Source organism: Schistocerca cancellata, chromosome 9 (assembly GCF_023864275.1).
Source record: "Schistocerca cancellata isolate TAMUIC-IGC-003103 chromosome 9, iqSchCanc2.1, whole genome shotgun sequence".
Classification (NCBI taxonomy): domain Eukaryota; kingdom Metazoa; phylum Arthropoda; class Insecta; order Orthoptera; family Acrididae; genus Schistocerca; species Schistocerca cancellata.
The window spans coordinates 435,216,415-435,240,025 of record NC_064634.1 but is presented as its reverse complement, the minus strand read 5'-3'; the positions used below and the strand labels follow the sequence as shown (position 1 = coordinate 435,240,025).

General features: G+C 41.6%; 1 protein-coding gene across 1 annotated transcript in view; it reads left to right on the top strand.

Moving 5' to 3' along the window:
* The window catches only part of LOC126100214 (protein takeout-like), a 61,928-nt gene that overhangs the window by 9,486 nt on the left and 28,831 nt on the right, over positions 1-23,611 (top strand). The window contains exon 2 of the mRNA XM_049910776.1: positions 15,983-16,075. Within this exon, the coding sequence (XP_049766733.1) occupies positions 15,983-16,075 (93 nt within the window). The remainder of the gene's footprint in view (positions 1-15,982; positions 16,076-23,611) is intronic.

Genomic DNA, 23,611 nt, shown 5'->3' with positions numbered 1-23,611 from the left:
AGTATGGGACCCTTACCAGGTTGGATTAATAGAAGAGATAGACATGATCCAGCGAAAAGCAGCGCGATTCGTCATGGGGACATTTAGTCAGCGCGAGAGCGTTACGGAGATGCTGAACAAGCTCCAGTGGCGGACACTTCAAGAAAGGCGTTACGCAATACGGAGAGGTTTATTATCGAAATTACGAGAGAGCACATTCCGGGAAGAGATGGGCAACATATTACTACCGCCCACATATATCTCGCGTAATGATCACAACGAAAAGATCCGAGAAATTAGAGCAAATACGGAGACTTACAAGCAGTCGTTCTTCCCACGCACAATTCGTGAATGGAACAGGGAAGGGGGGATCAGATAGTGGTACAATAAGTACCCTCCGCCACACACCGTAAGGTGGCTCGCGGAGTATAGATGTAGATGTAGATGGTATAGAAGGAGTTGTCCAAAAGAAATGATTTAAGCTAGATTTAAAACTTGATCTGCTACCTGCCAGACACTTTATGTTCTTGGGCAAATGATCAAAGATTTTTGTTGCTGAATAATGTACTCGTTTTTGAGCAACAGACAGCTTCAATAACGGATAGCAAAGGTCATTTCTCCGTCTGCGTTGAACGTATGAACATCACTGTTCTCTGCAAATTGAGATGGATTATTTAAACCGAATTTCATTAGCCAATATATGTACTTTGATGGCGCAGTTAAAATACCTAACTCCTTGAATGGGTGTCTACATGACGTCCTTGTATGAAAACTACTAATTATTCTAACTGCTCTCTTTTGAGCAATCAATACTTTGTGTCTAAGTGGTGAGTTACACCAGAAAATTATTCCATAAGACATTACTGAGTGGAAATACGCAAAGTACGTTAGGAGGCTGATCCCTTTATTACCAAGACTAACGATTATACGGAAAACGAAAGCAGTTGAACTTAATTGTTTGAGAAGCTTGGTAATGTGCTTCTTCCAGTTGAATTTGTCGTCAATGTGAACACCCAAAAATTTGGAGAAATCTACCCTGGTAACTGAGCCCTGCTCATATGCTACATCAATTATCCGTGTACAGAACTGGATATAGTGTTGTTGTTGTTGTGGTCTTCAGTCCTGAGACTGGTTTGATGCAGCTCTCCATGCTACTCTATCCTGTGCAAGCTTCTTCATCTCTCAGTACCTACTGCAACCTACATCCTTCTGAATCTGCTTAGTGTATTCATCTCTTGGTCTCCCCGTACGATTTTTACCCTCCACGCTGCCCTCCAATACAAAATTGGTGACCCCTTGATGCCTCAGAACATGTCCTACCAACCGATCACTTCTTCTGGTCAAGTTGTGCCACAAACTTCTCTTCTCCCCAATTCTATTCAATACTTCCTCATTAGTTATGTGATCTACCCATCTAATCTTCAGCATTCTTCTGTAGCACCACATTTCGAAAGCTTCTATTCTCTTCTTGTCTTCACTTCCATACATGGCTACACTCCATACAAATACTTTCAGAAATGACTTCCTGACACTTAAATCTATACTCGATGTTAACAAATTTCTCTTCTTCAGAAACGCTTTCCTTGCCATTGCCAGTCTACATTTTATATCCTCTCTACTTCGACCATCATCAGTTATTTTGCTCCCCAAATAGCAAAACTCCTTAATTACTGTAAGTGTCTCATTTCCTAATCTAATACCCTCAACATCACCCGACTTAATTCGACTACATTCCATTATCCTCGTTTCGCTTTTGTTGATGTTCATCTTATATCCTCCCTTCAAGACACCATCCATTCCGTTCAACTGCTCTTCCAAGTCCTTTGCTGTCTCTGACAGAATTACAATGTCATCGGCGAACCTCAAAGTTTTTATTTCTTCTCCATGGATTTTAATACCTACTCCGAATTTTTCTTTTGTTTCCTTTACTGCTTGCTCAATATACAGATTCAATAACATCGGGGAGAGGCTACAACCCTGTCTTACTCCCTTCCCTACCGCTGCTTCCCTTTCATGCCCCTCGACTCTTATAACTGCCATCTGGATTCAGTACAAATTGTAAATAGCCTTTCGCTCCCTGTATTTTACCCCTGCCATCTTTAGAATTTGAAAGAGAGTATTCCAGTCAACATTGTCAAAAGCTTTCTCTAAGTCTACAAATGCTAGAAACGTAGGTTTGCCTTTCCTTAATCATTCTTCTAAGATAAGTCGTAAGGTCAGTATTGCCTCACGTGTTCCAGTATTTCTACGGAATCCAAACTGATCTTCCCCGAGGTCGGCTTCTACTAGTTTTTCCATTCGTCTGTAAAGAATTCGTGTTAGTATTTTGCAGCTGTGGATTATTAAACTGATTATTCGGTTATTTTCACATCTATCAACACCTGCTTTCTTTGGGATTGGAATTATTATATTCTTCTTGAAGTCTGAGGGTATTTCACCTGTTTGATACATCTTGCTCACCAGATGGTAGAGTTTTGTCAGGACTGGCTCTCCCAAAGCTGTCAGTAGTTCCAATGGAATGTTGTCTACTCCGGGGGCCTTGTTCCGACTCAGGTCTGTCAGTGCTCTGTCAAACTCTTCGCGCAGTATCGTATATTCCATTTCATCTTCATCAACATCCTCTTCCATTTCCATAATATTGTCCTTAAGTACATCACCCTTGTATAGACCCTCTATATACACCTTCCACCTATCTGCTCCTTTCATCAATTAAATTGAATATTTCTTCTGTTACCCAAGGATTTCTACTAGCCCTCGTCTTTTTACCTACTTGATCCTCTGCTGCCTTCACTACTTCATCCCTCAAAGCTACCCATTCCTCTTCTACTGTATTTCTTTCCCCCATTCCTGTCACTTGTTTCCTTATGCTCTCCCTGAAACTCTGTACAACCTCTGGTTCTTTCAGTTTATCCAGGTCCCATCTCCTTAAATTCCCACCTTTTTGCAGTTTCTTCAGTTTTAATCTACAGGTCATAACCAATAGATTGTGGTCAGAGTCCACATCTGCCCCTGGAAATGTCTTACAATTTAAAACCTGGTTCCTAAATCTCTGTCTTACCATTACATAATCTATCTGATACCTTTTAGTATCTCCAGGGTTCTTCCACGTATACAACCTTCTATCATGATTCTTAAACCAAGTGTTAGTTGTGATTAAGTTGTGCTCTGTGCAAAATTCTACCAGGCGGCTTCCTCTTTCATTTCTTAGGCCCAATCCATATTCACCTACTACGTTTCCTTCTCTCCCTTTTCCTACACTCGAATTCCAGTCACCCATGACTATTAAATTTTCGTCTCCCTTCACCATCTGAATAATTTCTTTTATTTCATCATACATTTCTTCAATTTCTTCGTCATCTGCAGAGCTAGTTGGCAAATAAACTTATACTACTGTAGTAGGTGTGGGCTTCGTATCTATCTTGGTCACAATAATGCGTTCACTATGCTGTTTGTAGTAGCTTAACCGCATTCCTATTTTCCTATTCATTATTAAACCTACTCCTGCATTACTCGTTTGTGACTTTGTGTTTATATCCCTGTAGTCACCTGACCAGAAGTCTTGTTCCTCCTGCCACCGAACTTCACTAATTCCCACTATATCTAACTTTAACCTATCCATTTCCCTTTTTAAATTTTCTAACTTACCTGCCCGATTAAGTGATCTGACATTCCACACTCCGATCCGTAGAACGCCAGTTTTCTTTTTCCTGATAACGACATCCTCTTGAGTAGTCCCCGCCCGGAGATCCGAATGGGGGACTATTTTACCTCCGGAATATTTTACCCAAGAGGACGCCATCATCATTTAATCATACAGTAAAGCTGCATGCCCTCGGGAAAAATTACGGCCGTAGTTTCCCCTTGCTTTCAGCCATTCGCAGTACCAGCACAGCAAGGCCGTTTTGGTTCTTGTTACAAGGCCAGATCAGTCGATCATCCAGATTGTTGCCCTTGCAACTACTGAAAAGGCTGCTGCCCCTCTTCAGGAACCACACGTTTGTCTGGCTACCCAACAGATACCCCTCCATTGTGGTTGTACCTACGGTACGACAATCTGTATCGCTAAGGCACGCAAGCCTCCCCACCAACGGCAAGGTCCATGGTTCATGGGGGGAGATATAGTGAGTGTTTCAAAATTAAGAAAGAGTCCATTTTCTGAGAACCACTTAATAATTATTTCAAAGACATCCTTATTAATATCTTCTTCTGCTTTTTCTGGAACGGAATTTACTATAACACTCATGTCGTCTGCAGAAAGTACTAATTCTGCTTGCTGAACGTTAAGTGAGGAGTCATTCACATGAATAAGGAACAGCAGAGGACCCAAAATTAAACCCTGTGGGGCTCCATTTGTGATAACTCCCCATTCACTAGAATTTACCACCCTCCCTTCATTATTTGTGTTATTCAGCACAACGTTTTGCTTTCTGTTCGTTAATTATGATTCATAGCAGCTGAGTGTATAGCCTTCAATGCCATAAAATCTTTGTTTATCTGAGAGTGTGACATGATCCACAGAATCAAATGCCTTGGAAAGATCACAAAAAATACCAACTGACGATAATTTGTTATTTATTGCTTGTACTATTTGATGGGTAATGAGTAGATAGCATTCTCAGTCAAGTAACCATTCCAGAATCCGAACTGTGACGTGCTGAGTAAATTATTTTCACTTAAATGTGAGACTACTATTGAATACACAAATCTTTCGAATATTTTAGAAAATGAAGTCAGCAATGATATGGTTCTATAATTATTTAAGTCACTGTTGTCCCCATTCTGTGTATACTTCATCCCTTTCTACCTCTTCTAGGCTGATGTTAAGACTCTGCATCTTGTTCGAATCAATAAGCCTCCTTGCCTTGTATGAACCTGCTTCAAGCCTGTGAGGTGCTATATGTGTTATTTCCATTAACTGTGCATCATGATCACATAGTTCATTAACAACTGGGTGCACATTAATAGTTCCTGTCCTAGCTTTGTCTTTTAAAATGTTATCGATAAGTGACCTACTATCCTGCTGCACATGAGTTGGAAAACTTACAACAAATACTACATTGAAACAACCAAACAAATATACTAGCTCATTTTCCTGTGTGTATCTTTTAAGAAATCTACATTAAATTCACCGAAAACCACTAACAGCTTTCTTTTGTCTGACAGTTACCTCAATAATGCCTCTAGATTTTTCATGAATGGCTGAAAGTTATCTTGCGAGGGCCTGTAGATTGTTACAATTACTATAGAAGTATATTACAGTAGCACATGCTTCAAGGATCTGAACTACACAAAAACTATTTGTTTCCATATTTTTGACTTTGTGTCCAGTTTTTATATAAGTAGCAACTCCTCCTTTTTCCATGTTGGCTCTACATGAATAATATGCTAATCTGTAATCCCTTAAATTTAACTTCTCCATCCCTGCGATTACATGGTCTTCAGAGAGACACAAAATATCTAGACCTTCAGAATTCACCCCATTTTCTATGCATACAAGAGGCTCATCTCAGATATCATGGCACTGTTCTGTTTTAAACTCTTTCAATACTCTCTGTCTGTAACCCGACTCTAAACTAAAAAAATATGTCCCTATGACTCCAATAATCACAGGTATTTTGTCTTGTGTGCATGTGGCCCCCCTTAAATATTCTACAAGAAGACCAACTAATCTATCCTTCCCCCTCCTATTCAGGAGCAGGCCATGACTAGTGTAACCCCACCTCCCAATTGCATCAACAGGCACAGCACAGATATGAGATTTAGTTTCTGCCAACGGTAACACCCCCCCCCCCCCCCACCAGCTCCCTGTTAACGTGGTTGACAGTCTTTTTAACCTAGGGCTGGTCATGGAACTGCAAAATATCTACAACCACACACGAGTGTGAGCTGTTGTTGCTCCTATTACATCCAGGTTACACCTAATACTACAATCCGAATTGCTAACCTGGTTGTTTAGTACTCCTCCTACTATAAGAGTATAGTCTTCACCATAAAAATCTTTGCACAAGGCCCCTAGGTTTTCTGTAACCTGGCTAAGCTTAGCACTAGGTTTCACAATGCTTCTGACCTGGTACTCGATTCCTAGCGTATTCTGTGGCAATTGGCCTACACCTCTTCCATGGTGCTACCTAATAGCAGGACTCTTTTCTTTCTCCTTGAAATTACTCACGAACTAGCATTACAATTATTACTACGAGTCTGATGCACCCTATTTTGCTCAAAAACTCTTTGAGGCTCTTCAGGTAAAAAATCAAACTGATTGCGCACTGGAATCTGAAAAGTGATTTCTGGGGTTTTCTCCTTCTGTGTACGACTTGTTACCTGTTTCCAGCTCCCATTATCTCTTTCCCCCTTCAAGTTGTCTAATTCGAAGTACGACATTTCTAGTTAAGCTTGAAGGGCACAAACTTTTCTTCCTGTACCACGATTTTCTTGTCACGGATACATAATCTACAATTCCATTGGCGAGCCTCATGTGGCTCTATAACAGCTTCCCCACTACAATCACCCCAGTGAAACACCAACCCATAATCATGACATTTCACTCTCGTGCTCACTAATCTACGACAACATCCACATTTATCATGCACGACGGCAAACTTAACAATAGAAATTACACTACAAACAATTCCGCTACACCTGTTAATAATTAGAAGAAAATAACTTAGCTTCCGGTGAGATGAGCAGAGAACTTCGAGACGTCAGGCGAATTTAAACAGCGCGAAGGTAATTGGGGAGGCGTAGGTAATAGTGACTAAAATCACAAAACAAGTAAGAAACTGAAGAGGCTCACTATTTTCTAATGACAAATTTGAACAGGCGCTATCACTGAATACAAGCTCGGATGAGGAAGGAAACCGGCCTCGCCCTTTTCAAAGGAACCACACCGTCATTTTGCTGAAGAGATTTAGTAGTGTCGTGACTTCCTGAAGTTCAATTTGGGTTTTTCCACTCGTTTACCGTTTAATGTTGGTTATATCCTTCGCTATATATGTTGAGAATTGTTCAAATTGCTCTAAGCACTATGGGACTTAACATCTTAGGTCATCAGTCCCCTAAACTTAGAACTACTTCAACCTAACTAACGTAAGGACACCACACACATTCACGCCCGAGGCAGGATTCGAACCTGTGACCGTAGCAGCAGCACGATTCCGTACCTAGATAGTGAAAATGAGACACCTATTCTGTTAGTACATTGCTGATGATTATTCTTGTTCTTATGGGATAATTTCCTAAAAACGACATTATTTTTATAGTTGGTGGCATATTCGGGTTCTAATGTAGCCCAATATTTTTTAATGTTTGTATCACTGAGACCAGTTACGTGGTCGTCGGCAAAAAGCAACGTAATTACCAATTTATGTGTCGCAGGTATGATACGTTGGGGGTTTCCTGTAATTCACGCTTTCCTTAATTAAGCGGGTCGTTGATGTAGATGTTGAACAGTGTTGCTAATGTCCTACAGGCTTGCCTTATTCCCTGGTTTGTTTCTAGTGCTAACATTTGTCAGTATTTATTCTTATTTTGGTGCTTTCTTATAAGCCTTGGTATACTTTTATCAGGTGCCGGGGGACATCTTCTCCACTATCGTCCAGAGGTTTTCTTTCCTGTGGATGCGGTCAAATTTTCGAAAAAATATTTGTTCCCAGTAATCTTAACAACAAATCCTCTGTACGAAGCAGTATGTACTTATCAATGCTAGACTGTTAGTTAACAGTGAACTTAAAATCACCACCAATGCATAACAACCAGTTCCATTTCTTAATGATAACCATACGCGTTCCACATAGCCTGGGGGAAGCCAGGGAGAGAACTCCTCGGTCCTGAAGCCTTGTGAATTCTGCCTGAACCGCCTTATTAACCGGAAACGGCAGCGATGGAGCTCGGCAAAAAGTTTGAAATAATTTTAAGTCCTAAACTTACGTGGGCACCCCAGCGTCAGTTCAAAAGTCTCCTTGTACGACACGCACAAGGGGCAAGATCAAAGAAAGGCACTATGCCTGACACGACGTTAACTTTGTGAACAGAAAACTGGTATAGATATAGCCATAATGTCCTGTTCTTTACCCACGACGATTACCTGTGTACGAATTTGTCTGGGAACTCTGAAGGTATGGTATGTAAATATTTTCGTAGCGTATTTAAACTGAAGTAATATTCTGAAACGGAAGTTAGTCGTACACTTATCGCTAGTGTAATTCACTAAGTTTACTAATTTCATATCAGACACATTTGTAGAGCATTGAATTACAGATGAGCTCCTGTAAAAGTATAAATAAGGGACACATGCGACAAGAAACGTCATTGGATAAGAGAGCACTAGTACTAATGACTCTAGAAGTTCCCCCATTTAACAATTTTTGAGCCCAAATAAGCAGAGATCTAATTACTCGCTTCTCATAGGTTCGAGGGACGAGGGGACTAACCAGAGTTGGCCGGCCGAAGTGGCCGTGCGGTTAAAGGCGCTGCAGTCTGGAACCGCAAGACCGCTACGGTCGCAGGTTCGAATCCTGCCTCGGGCATGGATGTTTGTGATGTCCTTAGGTTAGTTAGGTTTAACTAGTTCTAAGTTCTAGGGGACTAATGACCTCAGCAGTTGAGTCCCATAGTGCTCAGAGCCATTTGAACCATTTGAACTAACCAGAGTTGGAAAGTTACCATACCCGATTAATGACGATTGACGTCCAGCAATATGCAGTCTAGTTACAGATTACAAATATCAGACACAGTTTTAAGAGAACACAAGAAGCTTTCATTTCTAAACCTCACAGAGACAACACACGGAGTTAGAATAAGAAAGTTTGCCGGCCGCGGTGGCTGAGCGGTTCTAGGCGCTTCATCCGGAACCGCGCGACTACTACGGTTGCAGGTTCGAATCCTGCCTCGGGCATGGACGTGTGTGATGTCCTTAGGTTAGTTAGGTTTAAGTAGTTCTAAGTTCTAGGGGACTGATGACCTCAGATGTTAAGTCCCATAGTGCTCAGAGCCAATAAGAAAATTTACAAAGCAGAACGTTTTTACTGAGTTTGGTGGACATTTGAAGCACATGAAATGTCTCGGTTTACTCTAGAATACTATTCTAGCGTCAGGCAGCAGTAGCCGACAGAGACAGACGCAGCATCAGGAAAGTAAACGGCTTTTGTCATTTCCGGGTTCCTACCCAGAAGCGAATTTTATTATATTATCTGTGTGCTTTAATAGCTTAGTTTCTTGAGTTTCTGCGTGTAAGTTTACTGTCTAATAGCCACAGTTGTCTCGTTTTCGTTTGCGTCGGACAGCAAACAGATTTTGTGACACATTACAAGTTCCTAATCAGGGGCAAATTCTTTAGTTTCACCTGCTTTGGTACTTAAGTTTTTGAATATCTGCGTATTATTAGACACAGTTGCTACTTTTTCGTCAAGGTCTACAGTAGAGTTGCGCAGGACGTGCCGATTATTTATCTGCACAGTTTAGTTTTCCACGGTCGTTAGTATGGACAGGGACTGCGATTGTTGTTTGGGGAAGCCAGTCGAGTAGGCGACACTTCGCTCTCAGCTTCAGGCTGTGATGGCTTCGGTTACACAGCTTGAGGCTACAATGGATGGGCACCACTGTTGTGGGCCGGCCGTGGGGATCCAACAGACGTCCAGCACGTCAGAGTCGTCCGATCGGTCCTCACCGGTGGCCAACCCAGTTACTGCTCGCACTGAGGCTGATCCCTCACCTGTGGTCGAGTGGGAGGTCACCCTGGGGCGAAGCAGGTGGCGAAAGACTTCCGAGGCGGCCGCACGTAAGGCCTCCACAGTTTGTCTGACAAACAGGTTCCAGGCGCTGTCTGTGGCTGACACTGCAGCTGAGCCAGATGCTGTCGCCTGTCTTGTTTCAGAGGAAACCTCTCAGCCTGCAATATCTGGGTAATCGCTGAGGGTGTGATTGATGGTAGTTGGAAGCTCCAACGTTAGGCGCGTTATGGGGCCCCTTAGGGACTTGACCGACAAGGAGGGTAAGAAATCCAATGTGCACTCCGTGTGCATACCCGTTGGAGTCAATCCAGCTGTGGGAAGGGTCCTCCCGGATGCCATGAAGAGCACAGGGTGCAGCCAACTGCAGGTGGTGGCTCACGTCGGTACCAATGATGTGTGTCACTTTGGATCAGAAGAGATTCTATCTGGTTTCGAGCGGCTAACAGAAGTGGTAAAGGCTGACAGTTTTGCTGGCAAGATGAAAGCAGGGCTGACCATTTGCAGCTCTGGTACAGAGCCGATTGGAGGGTCTGAATCAGACGGTTCTGTGACCGTGTAGGCTTCTGATTCCTCGACTTGTGCCACAGGGTGGTTGGGTTTCGGGTTCCGCTGAGTACGTCAGGTGTCCACTATACGCAGAAGGCGGATACACCCGTATGTGTGGCGTGGACTGGGCGGTTTTCTAGGTTGGAGGGTCTCGGGAAAGCACAAGAAGGGCTTCAAAGGGTGCAGGCTGAACACAGGAAAAACGTAGATACAGGAACCATTGCTATAACAGTTGTAAATTGTCGTAGCTGTGTTGGGAAGGCACCAAAGCCCCAAGCGCTAATAGAAAGCACTGATGCTCAAATCGTTATAGACACTGAAAGGTGGCAAACGCCGGGAGTAAGCTCAGCCGAAATTTTTGCGAAGAACCTAACGGTGTTCCGAAAGGATAAGCTAAACACGGTTGGCGCTGGCGTGTTTGTTGCTGTGAGAAGTAGTTTAAACTGTCACGAGATTGAAGTAGATACTTCCTGTGAGTTAGTATAGGCAGAGGTCATTGTTGGCAACCGGAATAAAATAATAATTGGATCCTTTTACCGACCTCCCAATTCAGATGATACAGCTGCTGAAAGGTTCAAAGAAAACTTGAGTGATTTCACACACGTATCCGAGTCTTAGGATAATAGTTGGTGATGACTTTAGTTGTCCTCGATATGTTGGCGAAAATACATGTTTAATACCGTAGGTAAGCATAAAATATCATCATAAATTGTGCTAAACGCATTCTCTGAAAATTATTGCGAGCAGTTAGTTCGTAAGCCCACGCGAATAGTAAGCGGTTGTGAAAACACAATTGACCTCTTAATAACAAGAACTCCTCAGTTAATAATGAGCATCAAACCCGATTCAGGGATTACTGAACACAGGATTGTCGTAGCGAGACTGAACACTGTAATCCCCAAATCCTCGAAAAATAAGTGAAAAATATACCTGTTCAAAAAAGCAGGTAAAAATTCACTTGACGCCTTCCTGAGATACAATGTCCATTCTTTCCAGATTAATTATGTAAGTGTAGACCAGATGTGACTTAGATTCAAAGAAAAAGTATCGGCAGCAATTGAAAGAGCTATACCAAATAAATTAACAAACGACGGAGCTGACCCTCCTTGGTACACAAAACGGGTTAGAACACTGTTGCAGAAACAACGAAACAAACATACCAAATTTAAACTGACGCAAAATCCCCAAGATTGGCGATCTTTTAGAGAAGCTCGAAATTTAGCAAGATGCCTATAACAGTTTCCACAATGAAACTTGGTCTCGAAACCTGGCAGAAGGTCCACGAGATTCTGGTCGTACGTATGTTGGCGGCAAGAAACAATCAATGTCTTCTCTGCACGATAGCAATGGAGATACTATCGAGGACAGAGTTACTAAATACCGCCTTCCGAAATGGGTTCACAAAATAAAACGAAGTAAATATTCGAGAATTCGAATCGAGAACAGCTGCCAACATGAGTAACGTAGAAGTAAATATTCTCGGAGTGGTGAAGCAACTTAAATCACCTAATAAAGGCAAGTCTTCTGGTCCAGACTGTATACCAATTAGGTTTGTTTCGGGGTATGCTGATGCATTAGCTCCATACTTATGCTGATGCGTTAGCTCCATACTTATGCTGATGCATTAGCTCCATACTTAACAATCATATACAACCGTTCGCTCGACGAAAGATCCGTACGCAAAGACTGGAAAGTTGCACAGGTCAAACCAATATTCAAGAAAGGTAGCAGGAGTAATCCACTATATTACAGGCCCATATCGTTAACGTCGAAATGCAGCAGGATTTTAGAACATATATTGTGTTCGAACATCATGAATTACCTTGAAGAAAACGGTCTATTGACACACGGTCAACATAGGGTTAGAAAACATCGTTCCTGTGAAACACATCTAGCTCTTTATTCGCATGAAGTGCTGAGTGCTATTGATAAAGGATTTCAGATCGATTCCGTATTTCTCGATTTCCGGAAGGCTTTTGACACTGTACCATATAAGCGGCTCGTAATGAAATTGCGTGCTTATGGAATATCGTCTCAGTTATGTCAATGGATTTGTGATTTCCGGTCAGAAAGGTCACAGTTCGTAGTAATTGACGGAAAGCCGTCGAGTAAAACAGAAGTGATTTCAGGCGTTCCCGAAGGTATTGTTATAGGCCCTTAGCTGCTCCTTATCTACATTGACGATTTTGGAGACAATCGGAGCAGTCGTCGTAGGTTGTTTGCAGATGACGCTGTCGTTTATCGACTAATAAAGTCATCAGAAGATTAAAACAAACTGCCAAACGATTTAGAAGAAGTATATGAATGGTGCGCTAGGTGGCAGTTGACCTTAAATAACGAAAAGTGTGAGGTCATCCACATGAGTGCTAAAAGGAACTCATTAAACTTCGGTTACACGATAAATCAGTCTAAACTAAAAGCCGTAAATTCAGCTAATACCTAGGTATTACAATTACGAACAACGTAACTGGGATAGAACACATAGAAAATGTTGTGGGGAAGGCTAACTAAAGGGAGCCTTTTATTGTCAGGACACTTAGAAAATGCAACAAATCTACTAAGGAGATAGCCTGTACTTCGCTTGTCCGTCCTCTTTTAGAACACTGTTGCGCGGTGTGGGATCCTTACCAGATAGGACTGACGGACTACATAGAAAAAGTTCAAAGATAGGTAACACGTTTTGTATTATCGCGAAATATGGGAGAGAGTGTCACAGAAATGATGCAGGAATTGGGCTGGACATCATTAAAAGGAAGACTTTTTCGTTGCGACGGAATCTTCTTACGAAATTCCAATCACCAACTTTCTCCACCGAATGCGAAAATATTTTGTTGACAGTGACCTACATAGGGAGGAACGATCACCAAGATAAAATAAGGGAAGTCAGAGCTCGTACGGACAAATATAGGTCTCCATTCTTTCCGCACGCTATACGAGATTGGAATAACAGTGAATTGTGAAGGTGGTTCGATGAACCCTCTGCCAGGTACTTAAATGTGATTTACAGAGTATCCATGTAGATGTAGATGTAGATGTAGATGTAGATGTAGGTCATAGTAATACTCCCATGAGAAAAAACCTCAGATGTGATACTTGTAACGAAAAGGCGACAACTTCAAAGAAACCTCCACTATGCAAATTTTCATTTTGACAGAGTAACTCCATGTTTGCTGGGAGTATAGCTCCTCATACCCTTCACTCCATGTTCTACCTTATGAAAGCATGTGTTAGCGCTGTGAGAGCGGTGATCACCATCGATGTGTGGCTCCTGACGTACGCTCATAGATTTACTTCCACCTCATCTCTCCTACAAACCAGTGTGGGTCGTTAGTCATCTCCAGATAGCTGAGTGACATAGAGCACTGGCCACTACCTAGTTATGAATCGCGCATGCCCTCACAGCATCACTACTGCCACCACCTCTCCTATTTTCGAGGTATTTAGGGGCAGCTGTGAGTCATTCGTAGACAGCTGAGTCGGTAAGACCATTGTCGCCAAGTGTTTATGACTCAGAACCTACCACTGCGCCTTTATATCTACCAAGAAGTCTCCCAAGTACCAGAGCTATGAGAGCATGTCATGAATCTAGTATGACTTTTGGAATGCACTCATAGTTTTACTTCCAGCTGTACTTACCTACATTTCAGACCTGTAAGAACGCGTCGTGAGTCATTCCTAGGCAGTTACGTCAGTAAGAGCACTGGCCATCATCCGGGCGTGACTGCCGGAATGCCCTCACACATTTTCTTGCCTTTGCACCTCTCCTACACTCCGGACGTATAAGGGTGGGTTGCGAGTCATTCCTACATATCTGAGTAGGTGAGAGAATTGCCCGCTATCTATTTATGCCTTACGCATGCCCTTATAGCTTTACTTGTGCTTTCACCTCTCCTACTTTCGGGATATGGAGGCAGTTGTGAGTCATTTCTAGATAGCTGAATGGACAAGAGCATTGCCGAAATAGAGATATGTCTCGTAACCCACCATTGACCCTCTAATTCCGCCACAACTTCTCCTACATGCCAAACCAGTGAGGGCCTGTCCCGAATCACTAACAGCATTGATCTCCTTCCTTGATGACTTTCGGCATGCCTTCACAGATTTACTTCCTTACTTTTACCTCCTTACATTTCAGGCCTGTGAGAACAGGTTGTGAGTATACCCAAACAGCCGCGTCAGTAAGTGCGTTGCTCACCGTCGAGTTGTGGCTCGCGGTATGCCCTCACTGATTTACTTTCGCCTGCACCTCTCCTAATCCTAGACCAGTGAGGGCCTGTCCCGAATCACTAACAGCATTGATCTCCTTCCTTGATGACTTTCGGCATGCCCTCACAGAGCGTGTCGTGAGTCGATCTTAGATAGGTTACTCGGTAGGAGCTTTGCTCATCACTCAGATATGAAACGTGGTATGCTGCCAACGCTTTACTTCCATCTCTATCCATCGTACAGTCCTGACCTATGAGGCTGGGTTACAGGCCTGTCTTAGATACCTGAGTCGTTACGAATATTTCCCACAGTCACTGCTTTATTGCTGCCCTTAACTCCCCCATATCCAGATCTTCGAGGGCAGGTCGTGAGTCATCCTAGCTAGCTGAGTCAGTGAGAACATTGCTCGCAATCCAGGCACGACTCACGACCTGCCGTGTCACCTTTACTTCTGCTCTGATCTCAGTTGCCTACCACACTTCCGACGGAATTTCATGAGACACTCCTATGTATTCGGATCAGTAAGAGTATTGCCTGCGAAAGACTGATTTATGCTTCGAATCTTAACCCAGGACACTGTATTAATCTGTTAACAAGTTTCAAAACAGCTGCATAGCGAAACATTCATTCTAGAAATGAAAAATGTATCTGTTCCTTTGAACAACTGACGAATCTGAACAGCTTCTTTCCCTACAGTAATTATATGTCCTATCTAATGGTAATAGCACTACAGGTCCTTGAAAAATGGTTATAAATGTTTTTGCGCCATTGATGTACACAGATCTCAGTTTCTCAACAACTTTCTGTCCTGAATTACCTGTAGAGTAAATCTGTCGTTATTTCCAAGTTGTAGAACACGTACTTCTGTACGTGAAAAACTTAATATCAGAGGTGAAAGCTAAAATTCTGTTTTGTACATTATGTTATGTGTCGACAGAAGTGCCGACACAGTGTTATTTAGAAGGGCCGAAAAGGCACGCTAAGCTCACCCAGAATATCGTGAAGTCTGAAACAGGATGCTCAATGAATGCTAATAAGAAAAGTACGTTGCTTTGGGAATACTTAACTTTAATCCATCCTTTTTGGTATACATCGTTTATGGTGAATACAAGTAAGACTCTCTCCAGATATGATTTACTGCGCCTTGCTAGGTCGTAGCTATGGACTTAGCTGAAGGCTATTCTAACTGTCTCTCGGCAAATGAGAGGGAGGCTTCGTACGTCTAGTCGCTAGCAATGTCGTCCGTACAACTGGGGCGAGTGCTAGTCCGTCTTCCTAGACCTGCCATGTGGTGGCGCTAGGTCTGCAAGTACTGACAATGGCGACACGCGGGTCCGACACGTACTAATGGACCGCGGCCGATTTAAGCTACCACCTAGCAAGTGTGGTGTCTGGCGGTGACACCACACATTATATCATAAAAATGATAAACACTGTTTTGTCACTGCACTTCAGATGTTTCTTCAGTTTTTTTTATAGTACTATGAGTTCAAATTCCCTAATAGGCTTCTGTTCTCTTACAGCATCATCTCTGAAAACCTGCAAGCAGACTGACCCAGACTTCAACGGCTGCTTGAAGAAGGCTATTATGGATGCTGTGCCAATACTGAAAAAAGGTAACTTCCGCCAACTTCGGAATGCATTTCATGATTTGTAAAAAAAGTTAAATGGCACGAGAGTAATAAGTGTTTCACATATGTACTCCTAGTACATGGAGCTCATGGGTTGGTGTCGTGTGGAGCTAGCTTAATTACGTACCACGTGAAGCTATTGCAGTATTGAGGAGAAATGTGGGATTTGGATCCCTGTGACTAACATTACTACGTTGTTCGAACAAGGGTGAGCCGACTGCAAAAGCCTCTTCCCAAAAATTGCTGTAAAGGACTGGCGCGTTACACATGCTAAAAGCAGAAAGTACCTGGACTTCACGTAATTATCAACCATACGACTACATTAGCAGAGCTGAATTTCATAATTAAAGTTACATTGTCGTGATGTACGTGAAAATGTGCATAAACCATATACAATGTAAGAGGGACGCACTGAAATTTATGTTTCCAATGATTAATGTACAAAAATAAGCCTTGTCATCACACATTAGCAATACCGTGGGTAGGAAAAATTATACTGTCGAAACAAATATTTTATGCACCTTAATATAGGCAACCCCAATTACAATATACGTAGCCAACAGGAGATGCTGTAAGTTGGGTTGCCTATGTTAAGGGACAAGAAATATTTTTCCACGATAAATGATGTACTTGGGATTGCCGATTTTCAGGTGTACTATGTATCTTGGCCAATTTTATTTCGTCCATCCTGTAGTAAGAATTTCTGAGTCTTACTGCTTGCATTGATATGTGTTTTCTTACCTCAAATGGCTAGGACAAGTAGATTTGAATTTGTTCTGCATCTATCCAAATAAAAGCTCCGCAACCAACGGAAAATTGACTGTCTGTATTCATCTTTGTGGGTCAGTATCTCTCTTATCTATTTCTCAAGATCACAGTGCAACTAGCTGCACATCAGTAGCAGAAGCTTTTACAAAAACTGGTTATCTAACTTAAACCAGCAGGATTTCATGAAAACTGCGTCATATTCCTTCATACTCCCATTTCAGAGATGATTAACCGCTTCAGCTGCTGAAAAAGTCTCTATTTTAATCTACGACCGGCTGTGGTTCTTATACTGAGAATACTGAGGCGAATTTCTAGTGGTAACTGATAACTGTGCTGTGGTGTGCGCTTTTCCTTCACCACAGAAATATTTTCATATTCTATTACAACGTGGTTTAAAATAAAAGCTAAAATTTGATGCAAAATAAAATAAATACGTTGTTATCATCTGGAGAAGTCGTTCAGCAATTCAATACACCGTTGTGGAGCAAAAACACTCTCCAAACATCGAGAAACTAATAATTTCCTTACAACTATTCCGATCAGTTCTGTTACACTATCGTTTGGGCTATATTTGAATACCATGATCCTAGCAGCGCGTCTGAATTCGTTTGAAACTTTTTGTCATTCTCACTTGATAAGGATTCGAAACACTTGAACAATGTTCTAGGACTAGTGACACAAACATTTTTTATGCGGTTAACGTTTACAGTTTAAACACACTGTGCAGGAATCTTTACATTTCCCGTTCCCCTTTCGAGTAGTGTATCTATGCCATTTCCAGAATATTTGGTTCGTATTTGTAAACTAATGTGACACAGGTCAGTGTCCAACCTATGGCAGCACAGTCCCTAATGGGAGCTGACACGCTCCCGTTATCTATCACGTTAAAAGCCACACATCTCTTATCTTTCAGCCGCCATGCCATACAACTGCCCTGCTCCCTTCCTCTTTCACCACACCTCTCCAGCCATTATCAACGTAGTATTAAAACGAGAACCTAATTCACATGCAGTATTTTATCGAGGTTTAAAATTTCACTGTGTAACCCCACAGTAGCCATCTTGAATGTGCTGAAACATATCCAAACAATCTGAGTTGTTCAAAAGTATTTACCCAAAAAATTGTGAAAAAGGTGTTTCTTATAGTATTTCCACATCTAAATACATCAAAACACCCAACCACTCACCCACCCACACATCCACCCACAACCCACACCCAGCCATCCACCAACCCACCCACCCATCCACCCACCCACACACACACACACACACACACACACACACACACACACACGCACACAAAAGTCACAGGAAATCAAAGGTTACGCAACACTACTAGATGAGCAGAGTTCGGTTTTTGTATCATACTTTGTGTAATGAAAGAGAGAGCATCAAATTATGCGTTTCAACTTCTAAATAGGTCTATTTTACCTGTCAAGTCTCACAACAGAAAAAAATCTCGGCAAAAGTAAGCAGAAACATAAAAAGTGCAATGTTTACATAAGTGTTACAATTGTATTCCAATCACTCACACACAAACATCTATCATGACTGATGGTTAAAACATGTTTTTGAATTCTCAGAATAAGTGCTCCAATGCTATGTTCACACTTGACCACTGACAAAGCTATGACATTACAAACACACATGTAAACGTCTTGTTTAAGCTAAATTTAGGCGATTTAATAAAACTAACCTGAACAAACTTATAACTGCAGCAAAAACATTGTGGCTAAAATATTATGCTAAGCAGGCAAGCAGACAAACTTACAAGCAGTCTGAATTACTTGTAGATACCAGAGGAAAGTAATAAGTTCCATTATATAGGCCTACATTCCGCGCATGACGCAATACATATTCAAATTAAGTATTTTCATATCTAAACTGTTTTATAGTTTCTCTGAAGTGTTCAGTGGTATCTACACATCCAAAATACGTGAAGGGTGTTGTCGTATCAGTCTGCCGAAATAGGTAATTTGTGGGTCATACAACGAACTAACATCACCTAGGATGCAAAGGATGCAAAGCATTTATGTATCCTACGGAGAGGGTTCAGTCACCTGTCTGAAACGGTATTGGTCCCAATAGGCAACTTGTCATAGTTGGAGTGAAAGTTGTTACTGTTTCGGAGAAAGGATTTACGGGTGGCTGGCAAGTTATTACACTTGCCTTGCGAGTTCTACGGGTATTTGGTAAATTTTTACAGCTTTGTAGCACGTTGTTGCAGCTGCGGAGCAAACTGTTGTACTTGCAGGATACATCAATGCATTTTCAGTATATTTTAGTGCCACTAAAGTACTATGCTATGGGTGACTACACTGGTTTTGGCTGGTTTCTGGAGGCGTATGAGGAGCGGAGAAGGGAGAGATGTGGTGTGTGATGTGGCAGATAGGGGAGATGTGGCTTGTCACATGATAGGGTGCCCTGGTTGTCAGCATAGTGGATTGTGACATCACATGTAGGGCGCTGAGTTAGGTCAGATGTAAAGAAAGGTGTCTGGAGTTGACATAGCACACAACTCTTCCTTCATATTGATTTTTGTGATCACACCATTTAATTTTTTTCTCGATACTACTCGTAAACACTTACAAGACGTGACGTCCTCAAGATCTTCACCATTAAACTAGTAGTCAGATTCCGTTATGTTACTTTGGTGTTATGCTAATTTTATTCCTATTTACACCGTAAGTATCAAAGATGAGTTTCTTGATCGTTAGACATATGTTTCGGTAATCTGTTTGGTTGGCATAGCCTGACGTTCGCTGCAGGCTATGATCACTGAAGGCAGTCGACGTATGAGCGCGTGTAGAACCACTCTTCCATAACATTCTTTTTGTAATCAGTACTGTGCTGTACAGTCATAGTCATAGTATATGATAAACACGACAGAAAGCTTCAAAGCTAATCCTAGCTTTCTGTTATAAGGTTATTCTGGCTTCAAAAAAAATTATTTTAGGACAATGATACGAATATTTTTATGTTTGATTGGAAGGTTCTGTAACTTCAGATTTAAAATATCTATGAAGAAATTCTGTAAAATATTAAAACTTCATAAACACTGGACAAATACGTTTCAGCATATGTTGTTTTAAAGCGAGCACTTGCAGGCGTAGCCACCCGAAATAGAAATATCTTCTGCTCCGCTTGGTAGTTGTTGAGAAAGTGCACATATTTTGGTTTTCTGTTCACTTTTTGTGATATATGATACGTCAGATCATTAGGATAATTTATGGTCCCCAAATTTTGTATGTCTTGTTGTAAATCAAAGAGAATCTAATAGATCGACTCGAAAGCTGAAAGCAACCAGCAGCAGGTGAAAGCTATGGCACTTTCCCACAAGAAGAACAGGTAGGCCAGCGTTGGCAGAAATGTTGAAACGCAGACAATAAGTCCCTATTCTATTGTCCACGTTTATCTGCGCCTGGGTCTAGGTGTACATGAATGCGCTTAGTCATCAGGCCTTCTTACCGGCCGTTGGTAATGAAACGCCCATAGCCATCTGGCTGTACTACCTGCGGGGCGCACGCATATGCTCATAGCCATCTAGGCACTCTTTCTGCAAAGCATTTATGTATCCTACGGAGAGGGTTCAGTCACCTGTCTGAAACGGTATTGGTCCCAATCACACGGTGCCCCCCTTCCTTGTGGTCCTGCGACAGTTGTGTAGTGAATGTATTTGCACGGTGTAGGTGACTGCAACTGATTCACGTATAGTGTAGTGCTCAATAAATAACAAGAACAGCAAATGGAAACGCTCTCCATCTAACTATCCAATACACATCTCTCTCTTAACCCCCCCCCCTTCCAACGCACACACACGTGCTCTTATACCCACATACAATACACAATCCGCATGAAAACATTACATATTCAAATTGACTTTCCATTAAATACTCATTAAAAACAAAATAGAGGCACGTATACACGTGTTTAGTTGTTACGACTCTTCAGACAAATTTGCTCCTTTTGGAAAGTAGCTCGCACTCATCATTAATCCAAAAGTTGCAGCATGTTCCTGTCAGTGTCGCCTGAAATAGAAGAACACTAGTCATAGCTACAAATAATTTATTTGCGACACATTCGATGCACAGAGACTATTGCGTCATTAAGTGACAGTCACCAGAACAAGTAGGCGACAAAAACGTTCATACATCAGTGGACAAGACATTATTCTTACTCTTATCAGAATGAGTGCAACCCATATGAATAGCTGGTAGGATGAGCATCGTCTGAGTTTCCTCCATCCATTCGTTTTTTGCATGGTCAGGTACTGAGCAGAATCGGACTTAGTGACAAAGCTATTGTAAATTGAGAACGTTATGTTGAATGACCGAAAGGCCTGTTTCTTTCTTCCTGGTGGGTTCGCTTACACGACAGACTGTGAGCAAACTGGATGGTTAAACAGAAGTGACACTAATGACTCTTAGGCTGTCCCAGCGTCTACAGCACTGCACATGGCTTGGCATCAGTAGAGTCAGGTCGGCTGAGAAGCGAAGACCATGCAACACTTACCCTTGATAAGCAAGTGTAGACTACGCTAGCATTAGGGGAAGTTAATTATTGTTAAATGTAGAAATTGATTATATTGAATAGCTGCACGATAATGAGCAAATGGGAAAATATATTATACCTTTGTTGATTGTGGGCTGAAACTAGGCAACAATGAAATCCATGGGTTGAAAACTGGCAAGACTACAACGCTTGTCAAGTGATATGTTATCAGCAAATGTTAGCTATTTTGTAGTTGATGAAGAATAAAGAGCTTGATGAATAGGTTGCGAAAGGCTGGAGAAACCTCTTGTTAACATTACATACATCTTATGAGAAAGTCTTGTCAGCATTGTGGCGTCTTATAATGTATTCATTTGATTTTATATTGAAACTGCTGTAAGTACAGTGAGCACCATCATACTCTTTCATGAACCAATCTGAATTTCTTCACTGACAGTTACTGCTCGCTGGTGCGTGTACACATGCGACATATGCCTCCGGAGATGTATTCTAAATTTTTGAAAACAAAAAAAAAATGGCTAGAACCACTTGAAATAACTATTTAAATACGTTTGTTCTTCTCTTATTTTCAAAACGTGTCCCTCTTAAACCATACTCACTTCTATCTGTTCGCATATGGGAAGGTCTGCTCAAAGCTGGACGATGTTTCGTTGTATATTCACTAAGTGTTCTTTCAAATTCTCGATTGCTTTTTGACATTGGTCATCCAATTCATAATTTTGGTTTAGGATCAGCAGTCTGTTAGAGTTTCTATAACTGAATATTTTCCCTGGCACATAATTTCTGCAAAAGTAGGAAGTCCCAGAAAATGGATCAGTTTTTTTCTATTTTTAGGTTTGGTACAACCTTTTATGCTACATAATATTTCTGTATCAGGTTTGTCACCTTCATTTGTGAGAAGAAACACCAGAATCGTAATTTCTCACTTCACAGATGCTCATTCTCAGAGTCAAGCCCCCTAAGTATCATGCGCTATTTCGTGAATGCTTGAAACGTCTCATTTAATAATTTACAATGCCCATGCCAGGTGGAAGTGGCAGTTAGTATGTCATCAATATATACAGTAATTTTTGCACTTATCTCAGGTTCATGTACCTGGTCTAACACTGTGAAAAAAACAGAAACATTTATGGTCAGCCCAAATGGCAATACCTTGAATTGATAGGTCTTGCCCCAAACAAAAATGCCGTGTTCCGCAGCAGAATACTAATTAAGCGCCGGAATAAAATATTTTTAATAAAACCTACAATGATGGTAAGTGGAGTACACAGTGATGGTGTCACCAACGTCAACACTCGGAAGAACTGAAGCGCAAACAAGCAATAGCTCGTTGCCTCAGAGCGTGCAAGAGAGAAAGCTAAGAAAATCTTCTCCAGCACTCAAACTCAGTATAAAACCAACACTCTCCTCAGTGCGGCTATGTGTAATAATATTATGTTAGGATGACACAAGAACGCGTTTCAGACTGCAAGTTTAGCGTAAAGGAATGCTCTGAAACCCTTACGTTAAGAGTGATGCCAGGCTCAGCGTTGGGAGCACATTTCTGTGACCAGTATGGGGGAATCACATGTCCAATATATACAAAACAAGAGACACCTCATACGCTGTTAAGGTGAGGACGACCAGTTGATCACTTCAGTGCAGATGTAAACCCCGTTCGAATTCCTTCGAGAATTACTGAAACACAGCGAGTAAATAGGCTAATGAACAGGGAGCAATACATCAGTATTGTGTGGGTGAGTTGAGAATTTAGGTCTGATGGAAGGCTTGCTAGGGTAGTTCATGCAGCTGCGATGACGACTGTGTCTGGATGGCGCAGTGGTCAGCACATCTGCCCAGCACAAATATTCAGCTTTCTCCTTTGATTTAAATCAAAGCCCACTGGCAGCTAATGTCATTAATTCCTTTGCGTCTTCACTCATAGTGGCTGGAGAATCAAAATGGTGTCTGATCTTTTGCATGTGTCCGAATGCACAGGCACCATATATATATTAATTATGTCAAGCGACATTAATAAACTGAGTGCACGAAAATAACGCAATAAATCTAGTAACACATTCAGGCGTGAAGTTTTGTAAGCAAAGTGTGCTGCAGATCATATCAAAGTTCAGTAAAGTATTTTTAAAAATTGATGTATCCACACTGCCCAATGGCAGATTTTATAAGTCATACGTGTTGACAGCCAACAAGAATTTCTCATTTCTGTGCTTTCCAGTTTTAGTTTTGTCTTATTTTAGTGCCT